Here is a 22779-nt window from a genome sequence, read left to right as displayed (position 1 = left end):
TTTCTTAGGTTTATGTCTTGTGCTTCTCTTAAAGAGACAGTGACCTCATTTAACCTATTTAAGTCTGTGTCTTTAATGTTAATCAAACAATCCAAGACAAAGAGAAAATCACTTCTGTAGCCCTAACAAAATAATAATTATATTTAATTCATACAATAAAGACAGTGTTATGATTCATTTGATTTGAATTCTGTACTCGATGCTACTTAGCCCTTACTTAATGTGCAACTGTGTTATTTTTATAAATGTTTGTAATTTCTTTATTTTTTAATAAAAAAATTAGTGAGGGGGAGCCCCAAACAAATTCTGCTTAGGGCCCCTAGAGGGCACAGGCCGTAGCAAAAGCAGACTCGGCTCAAAAGCTATTGCTGAATAATGAAGTACATAATGATAAACATCCATACTGCTGTCAGAGGCACTTTTAACACACTTCTGTTGAGAACCAAAGTACAGTAAGCCTAATTAATACTACAAGTGCTTATGTGTCTCACAATGACCGTTCTGTAGTATTCCAATGGAAATGCGAAAAACAAACCTCGTGGGTTAGTATGCAAATCTTAAGTGTTCCAAAACTTTTTGTTGCAGATTCGACTTAAAACCTCAAACACTGCTGACCGTGTAGATGCACCCTTACGAAAATTAACCATTGTTTTACTACAGTTATGACCAAAAAACCATGGTTACTGTAGTTAAACCATGGTTACCACAAAATAATCATGGTTTTGACAACCATGGTTTTCAAAAACAATAGTTAAACCATGGTTAGTGTAATAATACCATGGTTTTGCTCATAGTAATCAATTGACCAAAAAACCATGGTTACTACACTTTTACCACAATAAAACCATGGTTAATTTTCGTAAGGGCAGAAGAGCCCCGAATAAATGTCTTCCTAAAAATAAAGTTTGAAAAAAATATACCACAAAAATACTTCAATTTCCAATACCAAATGTTTGTGCGCAATATACACGGTTTGGTAACTTCTGTGCATAGAAGAAGAACATCAACAAAATTGTGTGAACCATTCAATACTAAATTCAAGTTGGCTGAACTAAGTAGTAAGTATGTAGTTAAATCTTTCGTGTACATGCAGTGTGCTGCTTGTATTAAACGCTGCAATACTATCGGGTAAAAGGAAAAGTTACGTTTTACATTGCAGTTAATTCGAAGACTGAGGTAGGTGGCAACTTTTACTTCACACGACTTCGAACTTCATGCAAATATAACTTCATGCATATTATGCAAATATTTCAACATAATATATTGTATTTAATATTAACTTGCATTTATGTTATTTTTCTGTCATCAAGTATTATTATTTTTGGTTTGTGAGGGACTCATTTATTTTAACAAACTGTTACATCAGATGGGTGCGCGCGCACCTCCCGTCCCCGACAGTCCGACTCTTCACGCGCTCTCCTCGGCCACGCGCCTGCGCGCCCTCTATCCCCACACACGTGACGTCAGAGAGCAGCATGGCGGCCAAGGTGACTCCAGCAGCACGGCTTTTAACTTAAAATCTGTGCTTGTTTTTGTCTTTTAACTATTGATTTGTAACCACAGTGCATAGTTAGTGGGTTGAACAAGGGTTGTTATATAAATCAGATGTACAGCTTGAGCGTTAAGTGTTTTAACGGACCGGCGCTCAGCATCACCGGGCTTATCTGTACGCTCGTGCCGCGCTCGCGCCGACACTGATATCAGTGAGGCTCGTAAATGCATAAAAACATGGATATTGCGGACCAATGAGACTTTACGATCTTTTTATCAGCCTTTTCTGTTGTTAAAGATGTGACTTTGTGTAGAAAATGCAGTCAGGTGTGTGAGGGGCATGTAATTGGCTCGTTTTGATCTGCAGGAACTGACCTCAAGATGTTACTGTGGTTTCATGTGTTTTAGTTTTTGGTTAAACATTGGTTAGTTTTGCTCGTTTTATAATCAGTTGTGTGTAGAAAAGACACGGTGTCCTTAATCTGCATGTACCATTGATGATCTGAATGGTTGTGGACTTACGGTATCATTCTTGCTTTAATTTACATATATAAGGCGGAGCACAGGTATGTCTGTGAGGTTGAAGCATGTATAATTAAAACTTGTTTTGTGTAGAGGTGACCCCACTTAAGGAAGCATCTGTTTCAATTCATAAATCACCTGTGTGTTCTGGTTTTCCAGGTGCAGTCAACCAAAAGGGCCGACCCCAATGAACTGAAGGTCATCTTTCAGAAGGTAAGACACGGCAACACAAATTTATAAACAAGTGGCATTGTTGTGTTACTTGATTGTGATCAGGCTGCAATGATTTCTTGTTGGACTTGCTTGTGTGTAACCTAAGAAGCAATGAAAACGTTGAGCTGTCATTCAATCTTCACTGCATTCTTAAGTTTAGGGTGACTAGAAAGCAATCAGATACAGTTAATAGTCCAAAGTAAATCACAATTGAAAGTTTTGGGAGTTAGTGTGAATATGCGAGCCTTAAAGAAATCCAGTACATACTAAACTTAGTATGCATTTAGAAAATGTACACAGTCTCTCAGTTGCGCCGAAACGGATCAACGATTTTTATGATGTCATTCTGCACTCGTCATATTCAAGGCTGTAATGTAAACTAAACGCTATTGGCTATTTTGAAACATGGCTAGCCGCCCAACACTTTATGAATGTGAAAATACCATCAACACTTTAAGTCACTTCAATGGGTCTTTAAAACATCCTGCACATCTTTTCAATGAATCTATGGTATGTTAAAAATGTAAACCGAAAGTGTTTAATCACTGCTGTTTTTGGTTAAACAGTCTTGGTGTTTATGTGTCATTTTAAAAGAGCAGTAAGGAAATAATCTTTGCCCTCCGAATCTTTTATATTTATGTAGTGGATAACTTCCGCAGTTAAGACGGCATGTGCCGGTCAGCTGAGAGTAGTTGTTTCTTCTGCCCTCCTGGGCTGCTTTGGTGTCTGGTGACGGTGACTTGTGTGCGATGTAAGTCTATTAATAGGACTAAAGCATGTACGATCGCTGTCTGGACGCAAGAAAACATAAATGTCAAAGCAATAGATGCACAAGTGAAGAGTGTAACATAAGGTCACGGGGCGTCTCAGATTAGATCAGGTATTTACAGCCTTTATGTTCTCGGATTTCAGTGACACTTCTATAATGGGAAAAAGTACAGAATACAGGTTTGGTGAAACTTAAATTCTTTGCTTCGAGAAGTTGCCCGGCTTGGCTGTGTCCAGACTTGCTTTCAATAGTAATACTAGCTGAGATGAAAGAGACAGCCATCACACAGGAGATGTTACGTAAGGATACTTAACTTTTTCTTTTTTGAATTGCCAAAGTGTAGTTGTGTATGTCAAATGTAAATATGGGTTTATGTCGGGTCAATGAGGTCACAGTGTAAAACCAGTTTGGCACATGAATATTCATTTCGTTGCGTTTGGTGAAAGGCAAAGTTTTGTGCTTACCGCTTGTTTGTTGTCTCACAACCGTTTGGTAGAGGCGTCTGCCTGATCTTAAAGTAGCCTTTGACATTAACTTTTATTTTTGTGATGTTTAAATTATACCTTGTGGAAATGGCTTTAGTAGGTGTCAGGCTGATTTAGTCTCTGTCAGATATTTGTCCAAAAGTAATATGGAGGACCTGATATGTGAGGATAATTCATTGTCAAACAATACTATCATCCGCCAGGCCTATTAAGTGTTTTTTGTTTGTTTGTAAACTTAGCAATAAGCATACACTTGTCATGCACAAATAAGCATTACATTCAAGGTTCACTTGATGTATTGTGTTGTTGCCATTTAGTGGTTGTACAAAAGAACAGGAAGTATAGCGCATTAACACAGATAAAAACGTATAGGTTACTTTCTACTATATAATTAACAGATAGAAAACAATAACGGAGGTGTGTGGTACCCGTCAGATGTCCTAGACGTGACATAACAGGTTACTGCTTTATCAACTTTCAACAGCTTAACACAGTGGTTGAATTATATAAATAATGCATACGAGAAAGCACTCATTGGAATGGAGAGAGCGAGAGAGAGAGAGACAGACATGCAAGAACTTCACTCGCTCTGATTCTAAAAAATAGCATTTTTATTTTTGAAAGGGCTGTGCAAAAAATCGCCTTCTAATCAAAGAACCGGCTTTACAGATGAAACACCCATGAGAATCGCAGGCGATTTTTTGCACAGCCCTAATTTTTGACGAAAGCAATATTTTTAAATATGATAATTAACTAATAGGAGTACTTAGTTTATTCACAATAGAAACAGTTATCTTTTGGCAATTTCATGGTAATGTCAACCTTATTATGAAAAGTAAAGTTTTTACCCAAAGTTTTAAATCATACTGATATCTAAGATGTCAATATTTAGTTGTTTAAATACTTTGCTAAAGATTTGTAAATTATTTTCCATAGTTAATTGCAAGTCTCAGAATTGTCACATTCATAAAGGAGAAATTTCACACCCATACTGTTGTTTCTTCTTTATAAATGCACAGACGAAAATTCAAATAAACTAAATATAAAATGTTTTTTGAAGAGCCGTCCCTTCTCCATTTGTTGGATATTATTGCTTATTAAATTCCTACAAAGTATGTTGTCTCCCAAAACTTGTGTCCTTTTTTGTCACCTCCATAACGCATTCATGTTTGCCTCTTCTACAATTGAAAACTTGTTAATATGCTGATATTGTTCTTATGTCTGGACTTTTAGAAAAATATAACCAGATTCAATATATTGGCAATAAATGCATTCCCTGAGAAATTATATTTCAAGTTTTGACTGCAAATGTCACATCCATATCGTTGGAAATTATATTAACTCTTTCGCCACCATTGACGAGATATCTCGTCAATTAAGAGAAAACGCTTCCCCGCCAATGACGAGATTTTCCATCTTTCCGCAATACTGCTATTATCCACCAGCTGGCGCACTTCCGCAACTTATATAACCTGTAGAGGCCTGCACTCCCGCGGGAGTCCCGCGGGTCCCGATGCAAAACAGTGCGGCGCAGGACAAATTTTGAATGGTCATTGCGGGAGCGGGCGGGATGATAGAGATGCACTTGCGGGTGCGGGCGGGAGGGATGATACGCTGCACTCCCGCAAATTAAATATTAGTTAATATTACAAAACTTTAGATTTATTTATGTTAAAAGATGGGTAAATGTTTTCTGTCTATTAGTTTTTGTTAAACGTTCCGTTTAATAAGCGAGTCATTTTACTAATTTATTGTTGTTCTGTTTTAACAAAAAAAAAAAATACTAAGCATTCGTTGTGATGGAAAATTATGTCTTTCATTTATTCGTTATAACGCAGATAGCATCCGTTGAATTCGTTTTATTATTAAAACAAACTGTTTAATATAAGTGAGTTTGTCATTGTAAGCCTACTATTTTATTGGTGTTGATTTTGAGGCTGCAAGGGTCGCTGTGATAATAGTTATACATTGCGAGTTATAGCAACCCCGTCTGGCGGCTTGATGTGAATATAATTCATATTATAAACGAGAGTATTCAACTGCAATATGGCAATATATATTCTCACAACATTTTTATTTCTCAAAACTTTGACAAAAATTATTTTTAAGGATTAACTGTATTCTTACAGTTATTCAAAGATGCACACATTATTCCGCATATGATTTGAATATTAGTCGAGAGTATATAACGGCAATTAACGTCGTATATGGCAATAAATATCCACATAACTTAATATAACAGCATAATGAAATGAATAAAAGACAAGGAAGTAGGATTGGCATGTAAATTGTATTATTATTACCGGAAAAACAGCAACATAACTGAAATAAACTCTGAGGTAAATGCGCGAGGTAAACACGTTAAAATAAATGAGCAATCACAGTGGAAAAAAATTATTATCTCTCAAAACTTTATATGACAAAAATGATAGTTAAAGGAAAAATTCTTACAGTTTTTCAAAGATGTAAAGAAAGTATTCCATATTACTCCAGTTTATGAGCACGTTCATCTCTGGTCTCGCTCTGTTATGTAATAGCTGATTGACAGGTGCGCATCTCCGTCTTTTAAACAGGTATCATTTTGTAAAGTTACTCATTTAGGGAAATTATCAATGATTTGATGATTTTATTATTATTATGAAAATGTTTGGTTTTTTTGCAGATTGATTGCGATTTGTATTACCGTTTTACTACAAATACAAGACCTTTTTTTTTACCACGGAGGGCCGGTGGTATACGAAATTTCCCGGTAGATTTTTTGGTCCTACTCCGCCCCTGATATATATAATGAATAATAAACAAACATTTAACAAATTTATTTTATTAAGAAATGGAAATAATTAATAGTCTAACGATAAATATTAAATGTAGCCTACTGGGTATAGGATTTTAAACGTCTTTGCCAAATATATTTTCGTTTAAAATATGCGGTGTGTTTAATACATTCAGAAGGTGAAAAAAATCCTCACCTGCATATCCCTAAATTCAACACATCTTTGTAAGAACGTAAGTTAAGTGTCCATGTTATTTTTACATTCTGACTTTAAAGAACAATTTGGAAAAAGAGATCAGAGCAAAGGAGCGTGTAAATGCTGCAATTACACTTGCTCTGCAGCAGCTTATTTTTAAAAGACGCTGTATTTTATTGCTCTATTCGCCAAGTGTATTTTAATTGGCCACACTATGAAATTTATATATAAATTCAGAATTTTATTCAATTAAACGTATTCAAAAACTACTGAAAGGAAATAAATGTGTTTGTTTCTATTTTTTTAAATGGTGGGTTTACTAAACCCCTATAATACATACTAATTTTTTATTAGTAATTATATCATGTTATTCATGTATATAAGTAAATAACGTCGTAAGATACGCATACTTTGTGTCCAAAAACTTACTTTATTTTCCAATAAACTGATGAGTTTTGCATCAAATAGATTTTTGATACTCTTGCAATAGACTATTTATGACGATTCACAGACGATTCATTGTTACATCTATGACTTAAAAAAATACGATTTGTATATCCTTTTCTTTTAGAGACCGTTCGCATCAAGTTGCCAAGTTTATTTTAAATCTTGATGAGCGGCAAGCGCACACAAATATAGACGCGTCTGAAACAAAACTCGTATTTACAGGCGAACGCTTTGAAAAGAAGAAGAAATTCAGTGCGTCCTTCGTTTTCCATTCACTTTAGATGTTAAGTTAATGGACTCGAATGCAAAAATTCTTCCAATAAGTGGTCGGGACTCAGGACACAATCACTTTGGGCATAAAGTGGTGGGGCTGCTGTGACTGCAGGCAGCCTATGACAGCAACCTTCAACCTGGTGGCATGACAACAACCGGCCTCGTTGCCAAAAAACAGACCGGCCCATCAGGAATTCTCCTTGTCCGATCTAAGCCTGTTACCATGTATTGGTAAGGAATTATATGTGCACGCACATTTTTTTAAGACCTTTCCTGCGACCGAAAGTAAACACCCATCCATCCTGCCTGCGGGCATTTGCAGGCGGGAGCGGGACAAAATATCACAGATGCGGGCGGGAGCGGGACTAAAAATTAAAAATCTTTGCGGGAGCGGGCGGGAGTGGGACTGAACATTGCGGGTGCGGGCGGGAGCGGGACTGAAAATTGTGTCCCGCGCAGACCTCTACCTGGAAGTAGCACCTCACGTGAAAGAGAAAGAACTCCGTGTATGTCTTAAAGATCGCTCTGCATCTGATCTCTATCAAAAGTCCTTCGCAAAAATGGAATTAACTTTTTGCTCAAAATTTGGTGTTTTTGAAGAAACCTACCCATGTTTGAGAGGTGATTACAAGAGAACTAATGAAGGTAGGATGGAACGGTTTATGTTTGAAAGCAGAGGGTCTGTTCTTTCATCTGATATATTGTTTGTTTATATATTTAAAGAAGAACATTTTCTGGAAGGCATTAAACTTTTGTGAAAATCATGAAAAATGCTGGCGCTGGCTGGCAACTTTTTTTAAAAAACGCTGGCGGGGAAAGAGTTAAATATATTTATTGCATTTAAAAATAACACGATTCTTTGTTTTGTTTTGTTTTTCGCATTGATGCAGAATTATTTTCATTGGGCAAATTTTTTTCAATATTAATTAACATTATACTACGGGTCCGTTGAATGCTTGAATCTGATTGGCTGATGAACGTTCTGAAGTGTGCAATTATTTCTGGGAAATGCACGGTGAACGTAGTTCCAGGCAGCTCTTTTAACCGCATTACAGTTCCATATCACTTCGCATAGTCCGCTTCGTGTCATGGCTGCATCACATCTCGAGTGTGCATTATTTTTTCTAATAATTAAATGGCCCGTCGTCAATTATTCCTTACTTAACACATTCGCGTATTATGTGATACTTTGTGCTAGCATATATAATTGTTTAATAATATATACTTACGGCAGCAATGGACTTATTTGACCATGCTCCATGTATTTAAGACTCCCTAGTTGTGATAGGTCTTTCAAAGCAAGAAAAATTAAATGTGAATGAAGCACAATAGACAATATACACTGAGACAATGACTGAGGCAACACGAAGCAAGTCCGCTATGATTACTAAGATCAGAGGAGACTGAAATAAACAAAGTTACCCTCCAAGAAGCAAGTTTTATGTGTGTTGTGCATTTTGAAATTGTACAGTTTTTGCAAAAAGATATTGTAGGAACAATTCATAATTTATGCGCAGTGTGTTTTTATTGATATCCTAACACATTTAGGGGGTGAGAGTTGAACATAAAAAAATTGACTCATTTAAGGACCACCCTACTTTTCCTGAATTTGAATTGAGGAGATAAAGAAACAGACAAAAAAATATTGTGATTATCACCCATGTTTTTTATTTTATTATATACATTAATTTGATGGAGAAATTTATACTTCATTTTCTATAATGCAATATCCTGTTAAACATCGGTTTATATTAATATATTAATTCTGTCATTTCTGCTCGCTGTCATTCCAGTTCAGATAGAAATTCAACTTTATGTCGATTGTGGCTAATTCAAATTCACATTCACATATTGAGTTGTCTTAAATTCTGACCTTTGCCCAATCCTGACATGCATGCATGAATGAGCATTATCAAACAAATCAGTGGGCCAAAGGACTCGTAACATTATTTGAGACAAACGTAGATTTGTCAGTGAGGCGAATTACATCATCACATGGTTGATATCTAAGAAAGGACTGTTCAAACACATACACACGTGCTGTAATTGTGCTTTTGTTTCTTTCAGTATGCCAGTGTGTTGGAAAAGGATGGAGAACGTTACATGACCCCTATTGATTTTGTGCAGCGGTATTTGGGTCTCCACACGCAGCTCCACCACAACCCTAAAACCGTTCAGCTGCTCGCTGGAGTCGCGGACACTACGAAAGATGGGTGAGACATCCGGGTTTTTAACTAATTGTAGGTTACAGGCGTAGAACAGAAAGACATCGTATAACTCGGCCAATGCTGCATATATCAAGCTTGCTAAACTATTTAAATTCTGGTTTGAGAAAATACTACAGTAAAGTGTTAACGTGATAGATTTTAATGTTTTTCCTCTTTTTATGTGTTCGAGAGAGCTAGATGTATATTTAACTTTGTACTCTTGTATTAACTGTTCAGGTTAATCTCGTTCCAAGAGTTTCTGGCCTTTGAGTCAGTGCTGTGTGTGCCAGATGCCCTCTTCATTGTGGCTTTTCAGCTCTTTGACAAGACTGGCACTGGAGATGTGTCCTTTGGTAAGAAAAACATCTGTGTGTGTGTGTGTTTCTCACTGCTGTACACAGCACGGGTATTCTCTTTACTCGTACATTCATCAATTTGGTACATAATCATGCACATAATTTGTAGTGATGCACCGATGCATCGGCCGCCGATATTTATCGGCCGATTTTTGATGAATTTGAAACCATCGGCATATCGGCAATAGCACGAGAAAGGCCGATACCGATTGTTTATTAATTAACCGCATAAAGTCAATGAATTGCATGTTCAATTAAAATGATTTAATGTTTGGGTGTGCACTAGGGCTGTTCCGAATACCATTTTTTGAGCTTCAAAGCTCTAGTAGAAATCAAATCAAATATTCAAAGCTTCGGAAGGAGGGGCTGAACATATTTTTCTCTTTAATAAAGGCAGGAATCTGTGTGCGTATGTAGCGGCGTGCCTGTCACGCGTGCTGCGAGATCAGCATTAGTGAAACAAAACACGAGCAAAACTTTTAATAAGGTAACGTTAGCCTAACATTTTTCTAACAAACAAACACTCCCGTATAAGAAATTAGAAGCATAGTAATTACTGATAACGTAAAGGGTAACTTAGCCCATTTAAATAAAACAACGTAAATAAATGAACGAATGAATGAAGTTCAACAAACTGTAATAAAACGGTAGCATACTTTTAAAATCAAGTTTATTTACTAACACTTACACCATCCAATATGTTTTTCATCAGTAGAACAAAAAAGAAGATATTTTGCAGAAACCCCAGTGCTCCGTCATGCAAGCCAACCGATCCGCCACTTTAAACATGTATATCTAATACAAAAGTAATCCCCCATAACTCCGTGTGACATATTGATGTCTTGTGAAGCAAATCAATCAGTTTTTGCAAAAAACTGAACGTTATTTACAACACTATTAGTGTGAATGCCAAAGCAGGAAGCCCGCTTTGAGGCGATCTCTTTCTGATCTCTTCTACTGGTGGCGTTTGATGGCTGTTGGCTATGGATGTTGGTCTCTCTGCGCCACCTATAGAGCTGGAGCGTGAAGCGCACTTCCTGCTTGGCAAAAGCTCTGCATTAACGCTGTAAAATATATATATATTCGAATCTCAAAACTGAAAATCTAATGTCAACCAACGGAACGAATATTCGAACATTCTGGTCTAGCCCTAGTGTGCACTATACTTAAGCACAGACAGAAAACCTTTGTTAAGCTGGCTCAAATGTCTTGGACAATAAAAGAAACAGACTGCACTTTAGTGGGGCAAGAAGTCCAACTTTTTTGAAGTAGCAATATTTATACTCTGTTTAAAGCAATAGCACTGGCATTATTTATGTTTATTAAAGAAATCCATTATATGTAAAAAAAAAAATGAGTTAATGTTGTTAATAAAAGAAATGCTGAATAGCAAAAACCACCTTTGAAGGTTGTCCTGTTGTCGTATTATATTTGTTTTAGCTTAATTTGTGCCTCTTATTATGTTGGTCAGTTGAATGTTAATTAGATACAATCCATGTTCAGTAAAAATAATTTGATGCAGAAATAAACTAGCTAATAGACCAACTGTATAGTGTTGTATAGTGTTTAATATCGGTATCGGCATCGGTATCGGCCAGAAGTTGTCTGCTTAAATCGGTATCGGTATCGGCCCAAAAAAATCCTATCGGTGCATCCCTAATAATTTGACTGTGATAATTTGATTCAGCTGAAGAGTAAGTCTGTGTGTGTTTACAGAGAATGTGCGAGACATCTTCAGTCAGACGACTGTGCACCATCACATCCCCTTCAACTGGGACTGCGAGTTCATCCATTTGCATTTTGGAAATGACAGAAAAAAACGCCTCAGCTACCTGGAATTCACCCAGTTTCTGCAGGTAACACACATTTACACCCTTAAGGAAATATGTATTTTAATCTAAAAACCTCACAAACTACGGGGGCCGTGAAGGGATCATTTACCATATTGGTAAATGTTGTCGCCACGAGAAGAGGATGTTACTCACTCAACATAGGACATCGAGGGCACAACATCACATCGCATGGCCATGATATTAAATTTGTTGTTACTGCAACAAAATAATGTGGCCACTACATATTTTCACGTTCCCACAAGTTAATATGCAGTGGCCATGATAAAACTAAGGCCTAGTCCACACGTACACAGGTATTTAAAAACAGGGCTCCCACGGGTCCTTGAAATCCTTGAAAGTTTGTGAATCTGGGTGGGAAGTTTTTGACAATTAACATACAGGTCATTGAAAGTGCTTGAATTTATTTTATGCAAGAAGTTTTCTGGAACAAAATCCATATTATTCCCTGTGTAGTGTAGACTTTTTAAGCACACGTGCTAAACTGTTCGCTTTAAATGCTTATATCTTCTGTATGCGAATGTTGATTCATACCAAAACGCATTTTTGCATAGTTTTGTTTGACACATGAAAACGTCTCGGGTTAAGTATGTAACTGTTGTTCCCTGAGAAGGGAACGAGACGCTGCGTCTCCCTTGCCATACTTCCTGCGTCTCTGTAACGCCGTCTTTGGCAATATTTCAGATAGCAATATACTTCCTGGCTCCCGCGTCACCCTGTCTTTGTCGTTAAGCTTCACCATTGGTTGAATTTGATATACGCATTCAGACGCACTTACCCCTGGAGACGTCCCCAAAGTGTCACCACAGTGACACAGCGCGAGTTCCCTCGAAAGGGAACTGTAACAATGTATCTTAAAAGGTAACACAATGTAACCTTGCTCTCACTTGAAATGTGTCCCCACATTAACTCCTTGAATTGGAGAGTATTGGACCTGGAAAGTTCTTGAAAGGTCCTTGAATTTGAAGTTAACTAAGGTGTGGGAACCCTGTAAAAAAAAATCTGTGAACACGCAAAACCTGGCATGAAGCGCTGTCAAAAGCGAACTGAACAGGTTCCTTGGCAGTCACTGTAATAAACGATCGCAGTGTGTTAATGCACGATGTTTGGCCGACCATTGACAGTTTTGTGCACCATACCTGTAACTACTAGCATTGATGCGTTTTGCCCGAAACACAACCTTTAAGATTGTTACTGTTTTTTGCTATCATTCGCCATATTGGTTATCGGTGTATGTAAAAATAAAATTGTTTATCGATTCCATGCAGCGTTTATAACACAAACTAACCCGTGTTGCATTGTGACAGGAGCTGCAGCTTGAACACGCTCGGCAGGCCTTCGCACTAAAGGATAAGGTCAAGAGCGGCGTCATTTCAGCCCTGGACTTCAGCGATATCATGTCCACCATCAGACACCACATGCTCACACCCTTTGTGGAGGAAAACCTTGTTTCGGTAAGCGCGCCGCCGCTGTTTTGTTTTATTTTAGGACTGACTTTGTCATAATGTTATATGTGTTATTTGTGTCTTGTACCCTCTTAGGCAGCAGGAAGTGGCACGTCTCACATGGTGAGCTTCTCCTACTTTAATGCCTTCAACGCTCTCCTGAACAACATGGAAATGATCCGTAAAATCTACAGCACCCTCGCTGGAACTCGCAAGGATACGCTTGTCACTAAAGGTGCGGCCCGGCCACCATTATCTGTGTGTATGCGAGTAAACTGTTTCGTTTTGCAATAATGCAAATTTTTTCCAATTTCTGCTTCTCTGTAGAGGAGTTTGTTCACGCTGCTAATAAGTTCGGTCAAATCACTCCCATGGAAATCGACATCCTGTTTCAACTGTCAGGACTGCACTCCCAAACTGGGTAATTTCCTTTCTTTTTGTTACATTTTAGTATGTAAATTCTATCATTAATTACTCACCGTCAGTTCCTTCAACACATGTAAGACTTTTGTTAATCTTCAGAAACCAAATTAATGATACTTTTGATTGTTTTCCAAGCCTTCGTAGACCATGCAACCTTCAAGGCCGAGAACGGCAATAAAGATATTATTAAAATAGTCCATGTTACTACAGTGGATCAATCTACATTTCATGAAGCGACAAGTATACTTTTGAGCTTATAAAGTCAGTCTCAGACTCATATTCACAAAAGCAGCTCATGCTTATGTTAAACACTTTCATCATTTGTCAGTCATAGTTAAACATATACATAGATGCCTTATTCGATATCTTTATAGATTCGTCCGCCAAAAAGCGGTTATTGGGGGATTTATATGTATATGTATATATGGCTAACATTTAAAACACATACATGTGCTGCTTTCATGCATTAGAGACTGACTTTACTTTTTGAGCTTGTACGTTGCATGTACCAACCATAGATATACATGCATACATAGATGCCTCAGTCGATCTCTTTATAGATGCGTCCGCCAAAAAGCCGTTAATGGGGCATCTATGTGAAATATATCTATGGCTGACGTTTATAACGCATACCTGTGCTGCTTTCATGCATCCGATACTGACTTCATGAGCAAGAAATGTACAGCGTCATGCATCAGCCATAGATATATATGCATACATAGATGCCTCAGTCGATCACTTCATAGATGTGTCCGCCAAACAGCCATTAATGGGGCATCTATGTGTATATATCTATGGCTGATGTTTAAAAGGCAAACATGTGCTGCTTTCATGCATTTGAGACTGACTTTATGAGCAAAAAAGTATGATGTCGTGCATCAGCCATAGATAGATATGCATACATAGATGCCTAATTTGATCACTTCATAGATGCGTCTGCCAGAGCAGCCGTTAAAGGAATAGTTTACTCATTTTCAATATTAAAATATGTTATTACCTTAACTAAGAACTGTTGAATCATCCCTCTATCATCTGTGTGTGTGCACGTAAGTGCTGGAGCGCGCTGCGACGCTTCGATAGCATTTAGCTTAGCCCCATTCATTCAATGCTGCCATTTAGAGATAAAGTTAGAAGTGACCAAACACATCAAAGTTTTTCCTATTTAAGACGAGTAGTTATACGAGCAAGTTTGGTGGTACAAAATAAAACATAGCGCTTTTCTAAGCGGATTTAAAAGAGTAACTATATTTTATGGCGTAATAGCACTTTTGGGAGTACTTCGACTCGGCGCAGTATCACCCTCCCTCTCCCATTATGAGAGTGAGAAGGGGAGCGAACTTTTCAGGCGAGTCGAAGTACTCCCATAAGTGCTATTACGCCATAAAATATAGTTACTCTTTTAAATCCGCTTAGAAAAGCGCTACGTTTTATTTTGTACCACCAAACTTGCTCGTATAACTACTCGTCTTAAATAGGAAAAACGTTGATGTGTTTGGTCACTTCTAACTTTATCTCTAAATGGCAGCATTGATTGAATGGGGCTAAGCTAAATGCTATCGAAGCGTCGCAGCGCGCTCCAGCGCTTACGTGCACACACACAGATGATAGAGGGATGTATCAACAATTCTTAGTTAAGGTAATAACATATTTTAATATTGAAAATGAGTAGACTATTCCTTTAATGGGGCATCTATGTGTTTATATATCTGTGGCTGATGTTTAAAACACATACGTGTGATGCTTTCATGCATTAGGGACTGACTTCATGAGCACAAAAAATACGGCGTCGTGCATCAGCCATAGATATACAGTCTTGTTCAAAATAATAGCAGTACAATGTGACTAACCAGAATAATCAAGGTTTTTAGTATATTTTTTTATTGCTACGTGGCAAACAAGTTACCAGTAGGTTCAGTAGATTCTCAGAATACAAATGAGACCCAGCATTCATGATATGCACGCTCTTAAGGCTGTGCAATTGGGCAATTAGTTGAATTAGTTGAAAGGGGTGTGTTCAAAAAAATAGCAGTGTGGCATTCAATCACTGAGGTCATCAATTTTGTGAAGAAACAGGTGTGAATCAGGTGGCCCCTATTTAAGGATGAAGCCAACACTTGTTGAACATGCATTTGAAAGCTGAGGAAAATGGGTCGTTCAAGACATTGTTCAGAAGAACAGCGTACTTTGATTAAAAAGTTGATTGGAGAGGGGAAAACCTATAAAGAGGTGCAAAAAATGATAGGCTGTTCAGCTAAAATGATCTCCAATGCCTTAAAATGGAGAGCAAAACCAGAGAGACGTGGAAGAAAACGGAAGACAACCATCAAAATGGATAGAAGAATAACCAGAATGGCAAAGGCTCAGCCAATGATCACCTCCAGGATGATCAAAGACAGTCTGGAGTTACCTGTAAGTACTGTGACAGTTAGAAGACGTCTGTGTGAAGCTAATCTATTTTCAAGAATCCCCCGCAAAGTCCCTCTGTTAAAAAAAGGCATGTGCAGAAGAGGTTACAATTTGCCAAAGAGCACATCAACTGGCCTAAAGAGAAATGGAGGAACATTTTGTGGACTGATGAGAATAAAATTGTTATTTTTGGGTCCAAGGGCCACAGGCAGTTTGTGAGACGACCCCCAAACTCTGAATTCAAGCCACAGTACACAGTGAAGACAGTGAAGCATGGAGGTGCAAGCATCATGATATGGGCATGTTTCCCCTACTATGGTGTTGGGCCTATTTATCGCATACCAGGGATCATGGATCAGTTTGCATATGTTAAAATACTTGAAGAGGTCATGTTGCCCTATGCTGAAGAGGACTTGCCCTTGAAATGGTTGTTTCAACAAGACAATGACCCAAAACACACTAGTAAACGGGCAAAGTCTTGGTTCCAAACCAACAAAATTAATGTTATGGAGTGGCCAGCCCAATCTCCAGACCTTAATCCAATTGAGAACTTGTGGGGTGATATCAAAAATGCTGTTTCTGAAGCAATACCAAGTAATGTGAATGAATTTTGGAATGTTGTTAAAGAATCATGGAGTGGAATAACAGCTGAGAGGTGCCACAAGTTGGTTGACTCCATGCCACACAGATGTCAAGCAGTTTTAAAAAACTGTGGTCATACAACTAAATATTAGTTTAGTGATTCACAGGATTGCTAAATCCCAGAAAAAAAATGTTTGTACAAAATAGTTTTGAGTTTGTACAGTCAAAGGTAGACACTGCTATTTTTTTGAACACACCCCTTTCAACTAATACCCCAATTGCACAGCCTTGGGAGCGTGCACATCATGAATGCTGTGTCTTGTTTGTTTTCTGAGAATCTACTAAACCTACTGGTAACTTGTTTGCCACGTAGCAATAAAAAATATACTAAAAACCTTGATTATTCTGGTTAGTCACATTGTACTGCTATTATTTTGAACAATACTGTACATGCATACATAGATGCCTCATTTGATCACTTCATAGATACGTCCGCCAAACAGCCGTTAATGGGGGATCTATGTGTGTATGTTTCTATGGCTAACGTTTAAAATGCATACATGTGCTGCTTTCATGCATACGAGACTGACCTTGAGCACAAAAAGTATGCTGTCGTGCATCAGCCATAGATAGATATGCATACATGGATGCCTAATTCGATCACTTCATAGATACGTCCGCCAAACAGTCGTTAATGGGGCATTGATGTGTATATGTATACGTTTGAAGTTTAAAACGCATGCATGTGCTGCTTTCATGCATTAGGGACTGACTTCATGAGCACAAAAAAATACGGCGTCGTGCATCAGCCATAGATATACATGCATACATAGATGCCTCATTTGATCACTTCATCGATGCGTCTGCCAAACAGCCATTAATGGGGCAGCTATGTTTATATGTATATACTGCTGACGGTTAAAATGCATACATGTGCTGCTTTCATGCATTGGAGACTGACTTCATGGCAGGTATCAGCCATAGATATATATGCATACATAGATGCCTCATGCCGATGGCAAGGCAAGTTTATTTGCATTGCACATTTCATACACAGAGGTAATTCAAAGTGCTTAACATAGAAATGGGAAATAAGAGTAAAAATAAATAAATAATGTGGCATGTATGTATATAGATTATACATCATATACATATAATGTTCTGAAGATTAATGAAGGTTTGCAAATATAAAATGCGCTTCATTTACACAGTCTCCTGCGAGTATTTGTTTTTATGAATCTATCACATTAGCATCGCAAAAACGATTATATTCAACAGCCCTAGCTGATTATCTGGTTTATCGTGCAGACGGTTAAACCTGGCTGATATCGAGAGGATAGCACCACTGGAGGAAGGATCTCTACCATATCACCTGGCTGAAGTGCAGAGACAAGTGAGTTTATCAGACTAAGTTGTTAGAGTCATTTATTGGTGATTTATTACTGTCAGATAACTCTGCAGTGCTACTGTAACAAAGTATAGTTGCTCAAGCAGGTCAGGTTTTTGTACAAATGCGCTTGAATATGGCCTTGCATGTTCCTTATTCAGACTGCTGTATTAATTAATTGAATATAATATCTCACGATCTATCATTTTACAACATTCACAAGGGGACGGCTCTCGGTCCGTGTTGTTGCAGGCAGCAGAGTCCGCATACAGGTTTACTTTGGGCTCCATCGCTGGAGGTTCGATTTCTTACATCAGCTGCACTTTTACTTATTTTAATTCTTTACTTAAATGATTGTATTATAACCTGTGTGTGTTTGTGTGTATAGCTACGGGTGCCACAGCCGTGTACCCCATAGACCTGGTAAAAACACGTATGCAGAACCAGCGCTCCACCGGTTCCTTCGTAGGAGAGCTGATGTACAAGAACAGCTTTGACTGCGCCAAGAAAGTCCTGCGTTACGAGGGAGTCTTTGGCTTTTACAGAGGTAAAGTACAATACGGGAAAACAGAGTTTCTACGGGTCCTTGAAAGTTTGTGAATCTGGGCAAAAATTCAAGGCCCTGGGAAGTTTTTGAAAATATACACGCTTAGATACAGGTCATTGAAAGTGCTTGAATCTATTTTATGCAAGAAGTTTTCTGGAAAAAAAAATCCATATTATTCCCTGTGTAGTGTAGGATAATATCATAAATATTCTAGCCTTTTAAGCACACGTGCTAAACTGTTTGCTTTAAATGCTTAATTCTTCTGTATGCGAATGTTGATTCATACCAAAATGCATTTTTGTATAATTATGTTTGACACATGAAAACGTCTCGGTTTACGTATGTAACTGTTGTTCCCTGAGAAGGGAATGAGACGCTGCTTCGCACTTGCCATACTTCCTGCGTCCCTGTAACGCCGTCTTTGGCAATATTTCAGATAGCGATATACTTCCTGGCTCCCGCGTCACCTTGTCTTTGTCGTTAAGCCTCACCATTGGTTGAATTTTATATACACATTCAGACGCACTTACCCCTGGAGGCGTCCCCAAAGTGTCACCGCAGTGATGCAGCGCGAGTTCCCTCGAAAGGGAACTGTAACAATTTATCTTAAAAGATAATACGATGTAACCTTGTTCTTACTTGAAATGTGTCCCCACATTTACTCCTTGACTTTGAGGGTATTGGACCTGGAAATTCCTTGAAAGGTCCTTGAATTTGAAGTTAACTAAGGTGTGGGAACCCTCAAGTATCATCAATAATATCACCCTTTGTTTGCGTGTTTGTTTTTCAGGTCTTGTACCACAGCTCATCGGTGTAGCTCCTGAGAAAGCCATCAAGCTCACTGTGAGTACGGACTTTACCTTGCAAACGAATTCATGTATTTGATCTATGCTTAAAATGCGTATTTTCTTTGCAGCTCAATGACTTTGTGAGAGACAAGTTCACCACAAAAGATGACACGATACCGTTGTTCGCTGAGATTCTCGCCGGCGGATGTGTAAGTATTTATACCTGGAGTAAAGCAAATTAAAGTGATTATATTGGTTTTTATTGTGATTTTGTGTTCTTTCTAGGCTGGTGGCTCGCAAGTCATTTTCACCAACCCTCTGGAAATCGTAAAGATTCGTCTGCAGGTCGCCGGTGAGATCACCACAGGACCCCGAGTGAGCGCGCTCAATGTCGTCCGAGATCTCGGATTCTTCGGCCTCTACAAGGTGGAGAGAGATTTTGTCTTATGAAGGTTAGACACGAAGTGTGATCTGCAAATGTAAACATGTATATTTTTTTATCATAGGGTGCCAAGGCTTGTTTCCTGCGTGACATCCCCTTCTCCGCCATTTATTTCCCTGTGTACGCTCATATGAAAACACAGCTGACTGATGAAGATGGACGTCTGGGACCTCTGCAGCTTCTGACTGCTGGAGCTATCGCAGGTCAGTATATAATTTTCTCTGAAAAATTAAATAGCGTCACGCACAGTGTACGCAAACCCTCGCATACATACAGGTGATTCTCGCGAAATTAGACTTATGAGGTGTCATGAAACATTTTGATAAAAGTAAATGCAAAATAAGAAGCATACAGTTACAAACATCTTTTCATGTACTATTTTGCACATGATTTCAAATGACATCATACAAACCAATTTTGTTGCTTTTTTCACATTTAAGGGGAACATTTTCATTACCGCAATGTGTCCATGACTGGATTTGGGTTCTTTGAAATGGAAATATTTATAATTAAAAAATCTAAAAAATAAAAAGCTTCAGTGCATGTTATACTATAAACATTTACAGTAAAGAAACATGTGATATTTGATGATCATTGGTAACTTTAGAGAAAATAATAAGGAATATAAATGTGTCCAAGACCAATTTTCTCATCCTCCGCAACAATTTTCAATCATTGTTTAAGCCCCTGAACTAACATTTTCAAAAAAAAATTGTTGGGACATAATTCACTGTGACAGGAAAGCAGTTCTTATTTTTTCTCTCCAGATAAAAGTAAAAATTTTGTTTGTCAAAGTACCTAGACAACTTTTTAGTTCTCATTACCGAAACATGAGGTTGTAAATGCATATATTTAATGTAATATCATGTTGCGGTAATGATAATTTTTGATAATGATAATCTAAAAAATGTAAATAATTCTATAGAAATATTTTTTTAAATCCTCTAAAATAATGGTTATAATAAGTTCAGATCTTAATCTTATATGTGCAAAAAATTGGCTTCAAGGGCTTTTAAAAAATTCTGATGCTGGACACCTTCTAAGTCTGGATTTCGTGAGAATCACCCATATGCAATAAAAATGGACCATACTTCAGCCTTTAGGAAGCAAAACGATTGTGCCTGTAGCTTATTTCATGCACCTGTGAACTTGCATTTAAACAATTGCATTGGCATTTTAAAGCCATTTTCGACTTTGCCTTTTGTTAACACATTGGCATTCAAGTCTGGGTTTTCTTCGATCTATAGGTGTCCCCGCCGCTTCACTTGTCACTCCCGCCGATGTCATCAAAACACGACTGCAGGTGGCCGCACGTGCCGGTCAGACGACTTATTCTGGTGTGATCGATTGCTTTAGGAAGATCATGAAGGAGGAAGGTTTCCGGGCATTATGGAAGGGAGCGGGAGGTACGCACGCGCACCCCACGCCATGACTTAATTTCTGTCAGCTTTACATTCGCTTACGATCATCTCTTGCTCCTCTCTCCAGCTCGTGTGTTCAGGTCTTCTCCACAGTTCGGTGTGACTCTGGTGACCTACGAGCTCCTGCAGCGATGGTTCTACGTCGACTTTGGAGGACAGTAAGTATTAAATCACGACATGAAAGCCGTAAATATATAATAGCAGGGTTATACAGGAACTGGCCATCGTGTATTGGGGGCGGTGTTTTGAAGATGGGGTTTACGTGTTGTCTTGCAAAAAAAATAAAATTGTGTCTGTCCTCCTCTTCCCCTCCAGTCGCCCGGCTGGTTCTGAACCAACGCCCAAGTCACGGATCTCCGAGCTTCCTCCTGTCAGTTCGGAACACATCGGTGGATATCGTCTGGCGGCTGCCACCTTCGCCGGCGTGGAGAACAAGTTCGGACTGCACCTTCCCAAGTTCAAATCGTCCGGGGTCGTGACCATTCAACCTAAGGAGCAAGCAGCCTCGTCGTAAAAATAAACATGCCCCGATCACTCCTGGCTTCGTCCTCCAATGGCTGCATGCCTCCATCCCACAATTTTGCCTACGTCATTTTTCCACTCCTTTTTTATTTATCTTTAGTTTTTTCTGTTCTTAGGTGGGGGACATGGGAGATTAATACTCATTTTTAGTATCTCGTCGGCTTAATCGTCATCAGTGCCTCATTTAATGAAGTACGCTGGTTAAAGGTCGTAGCGTGTTCGCAAAAGCACAGGGTAGCCGTTTTCTTCGCCACACGGATCAAGACCTAAAGCCACAGATCCAGTGAATATCTAACAAGGGCTCTAGATATATCGGTTTCAACCACTGGCTAACACTGAACCGAAAGAAACACGCTTGTGAGAGGAAACCGTAACACATTTTTGCTTTTATGTTTCCACTCTCTAAAACGTTGACACAGAGTTTTATTGAATAATTGCTGATGTATTGATGTGACGAAGCATGCTGTAGCGTTCTTCATTTGCTTCTTTGGCTTTGCGTAGCTTGCACATGTACTGTATATACATGTACATCTCATAGATATGGAGGAAAGAGAGAGAGAGAGATTTCTCTGCAACACTCTGATGTACAAAGGTTTCAAAACTTGATCTGTTGATCAAAGAAATCATGTTTGATTTGAAATGTAGAAAATATTTAAGTGCATTTCATTCTTGTATTTTATGGAAATAAATCGATGCGGTTCAATTTTAAATATGGTTTGTGGAGGTTTTATTACAGCGAGAATGGGTGGAATTTATTTAGACAAATAAAGAGCTCAGATGCGATGGATCCTGCCAGCAAACCGGTATTTCTGAGTGGCCTGAGGCCAGGATTACTCAGATTTTGTGACATGCATTGAATACTTGAAATGTGAACTTTGCATTTAACCCATCCCAGTACTAGTGAACACACGCATGCACCCAGAGCAGTGGGCAGCTTTCCCTTCAGTGCAACTGGATTTAAGGTGCAACCTGCCGGAAGGGAGACTTAAAGGAACACGCCGACTTTTTGGGAATTTAGCTTATTCACCGTATTCCCCAGAGTTAGATATGTTCATACATACCCTTTTCATCTCTGTGCGTCCCGTAACTCTGTTTGACGCACTCACCGCTAGCGTAGCTTAGCACAAAGACTGGAAGTGAATGGCTTCAGCTAGCATACTGCTCCCAATAAGTGACAAAATAATGCCAACATTTTCCTATTTATATGTTGTGTTTGTATAGTTATAGCGCGTAC

At 38.4% G+C, this 22779-nt stretch overlaps 1 protein-coding gene across 1 annotated transcript; it reads left to right on the top strand.

Annotated features, from left to right (window-relative positions):
- Positions 1-1380: 1380 nt before the first annotated feature.
- Positions 1381-22255, top strand: slc25a12 (solute carrier family 25 member 12). Its single transcript, XM_055213047.2, has 18 exons — positions 1381-1487; positions 2173-2226; positions 9237-9382; positions 9614-9729; positions 11449-11588; positions 12890-13036; positions 13124-13262; positions 13355-13448; positions 17747-17831; positions 18039-18123; positions 18214-18372; positions 19163-19215; positions 19289-19369; positions 19446-19586; positions 19667-19805; positions 20850-21008; positions 21091-21181; positions 21339-22255. Exons 1-18 carry the CDS (start codon positions 1476-1478, stop codon positions 21535-21537), a joined length of 2040 nt encoding a protein of 679 aa, XP_055069022.2. The 5' UTR covers positions 1381-1475; the 3' UTR covers positions 21538-22255.
- The last annotated feature ends 524 nt before the right edge of the window (positions 22256-22779 follow it).

Source organism: Misgurnus anguillicaudatus, chromosome 8 (genome assembly GCF_027580225.2).
Source record: "Misgurnus anguillicaudatus chromosome 8, ASM2758022v2, whole genome shotgun sequence".
Classification (NCBI taxonomy): Eukaryota; Metazoa; Chordata; class Actinopteri; order Cypriniformes; family Cobitidae; genus Misgurnus; species Misgurnus anguillicaudatus.
The sequence above is the reverse complement of the archived record's forward strand: the minus strand, read 5'-3'. Positions and strand labels throughout refer to the sequence as shown.

Excerpts from the sequence above, each read along its gene's own strand:
- slc25a12 (XM_055213047.2), top strand. Across the intron at positions 11,589-12,889 it reads AATTCACCCAGTTTCTGCAG|GAGCTGCAGCTTGAACACGC; the intron begins GTAACACACATT and ends GCATTGTGACAG. Across the intron at positions 19,370-19,445 it reads AGATTCTCGCCGGCGGATGT|GCTGGTGGCTCGCAAGTCAT; the intron begins GTAAGTATTTAT and ends TGTTCTTTCTAG.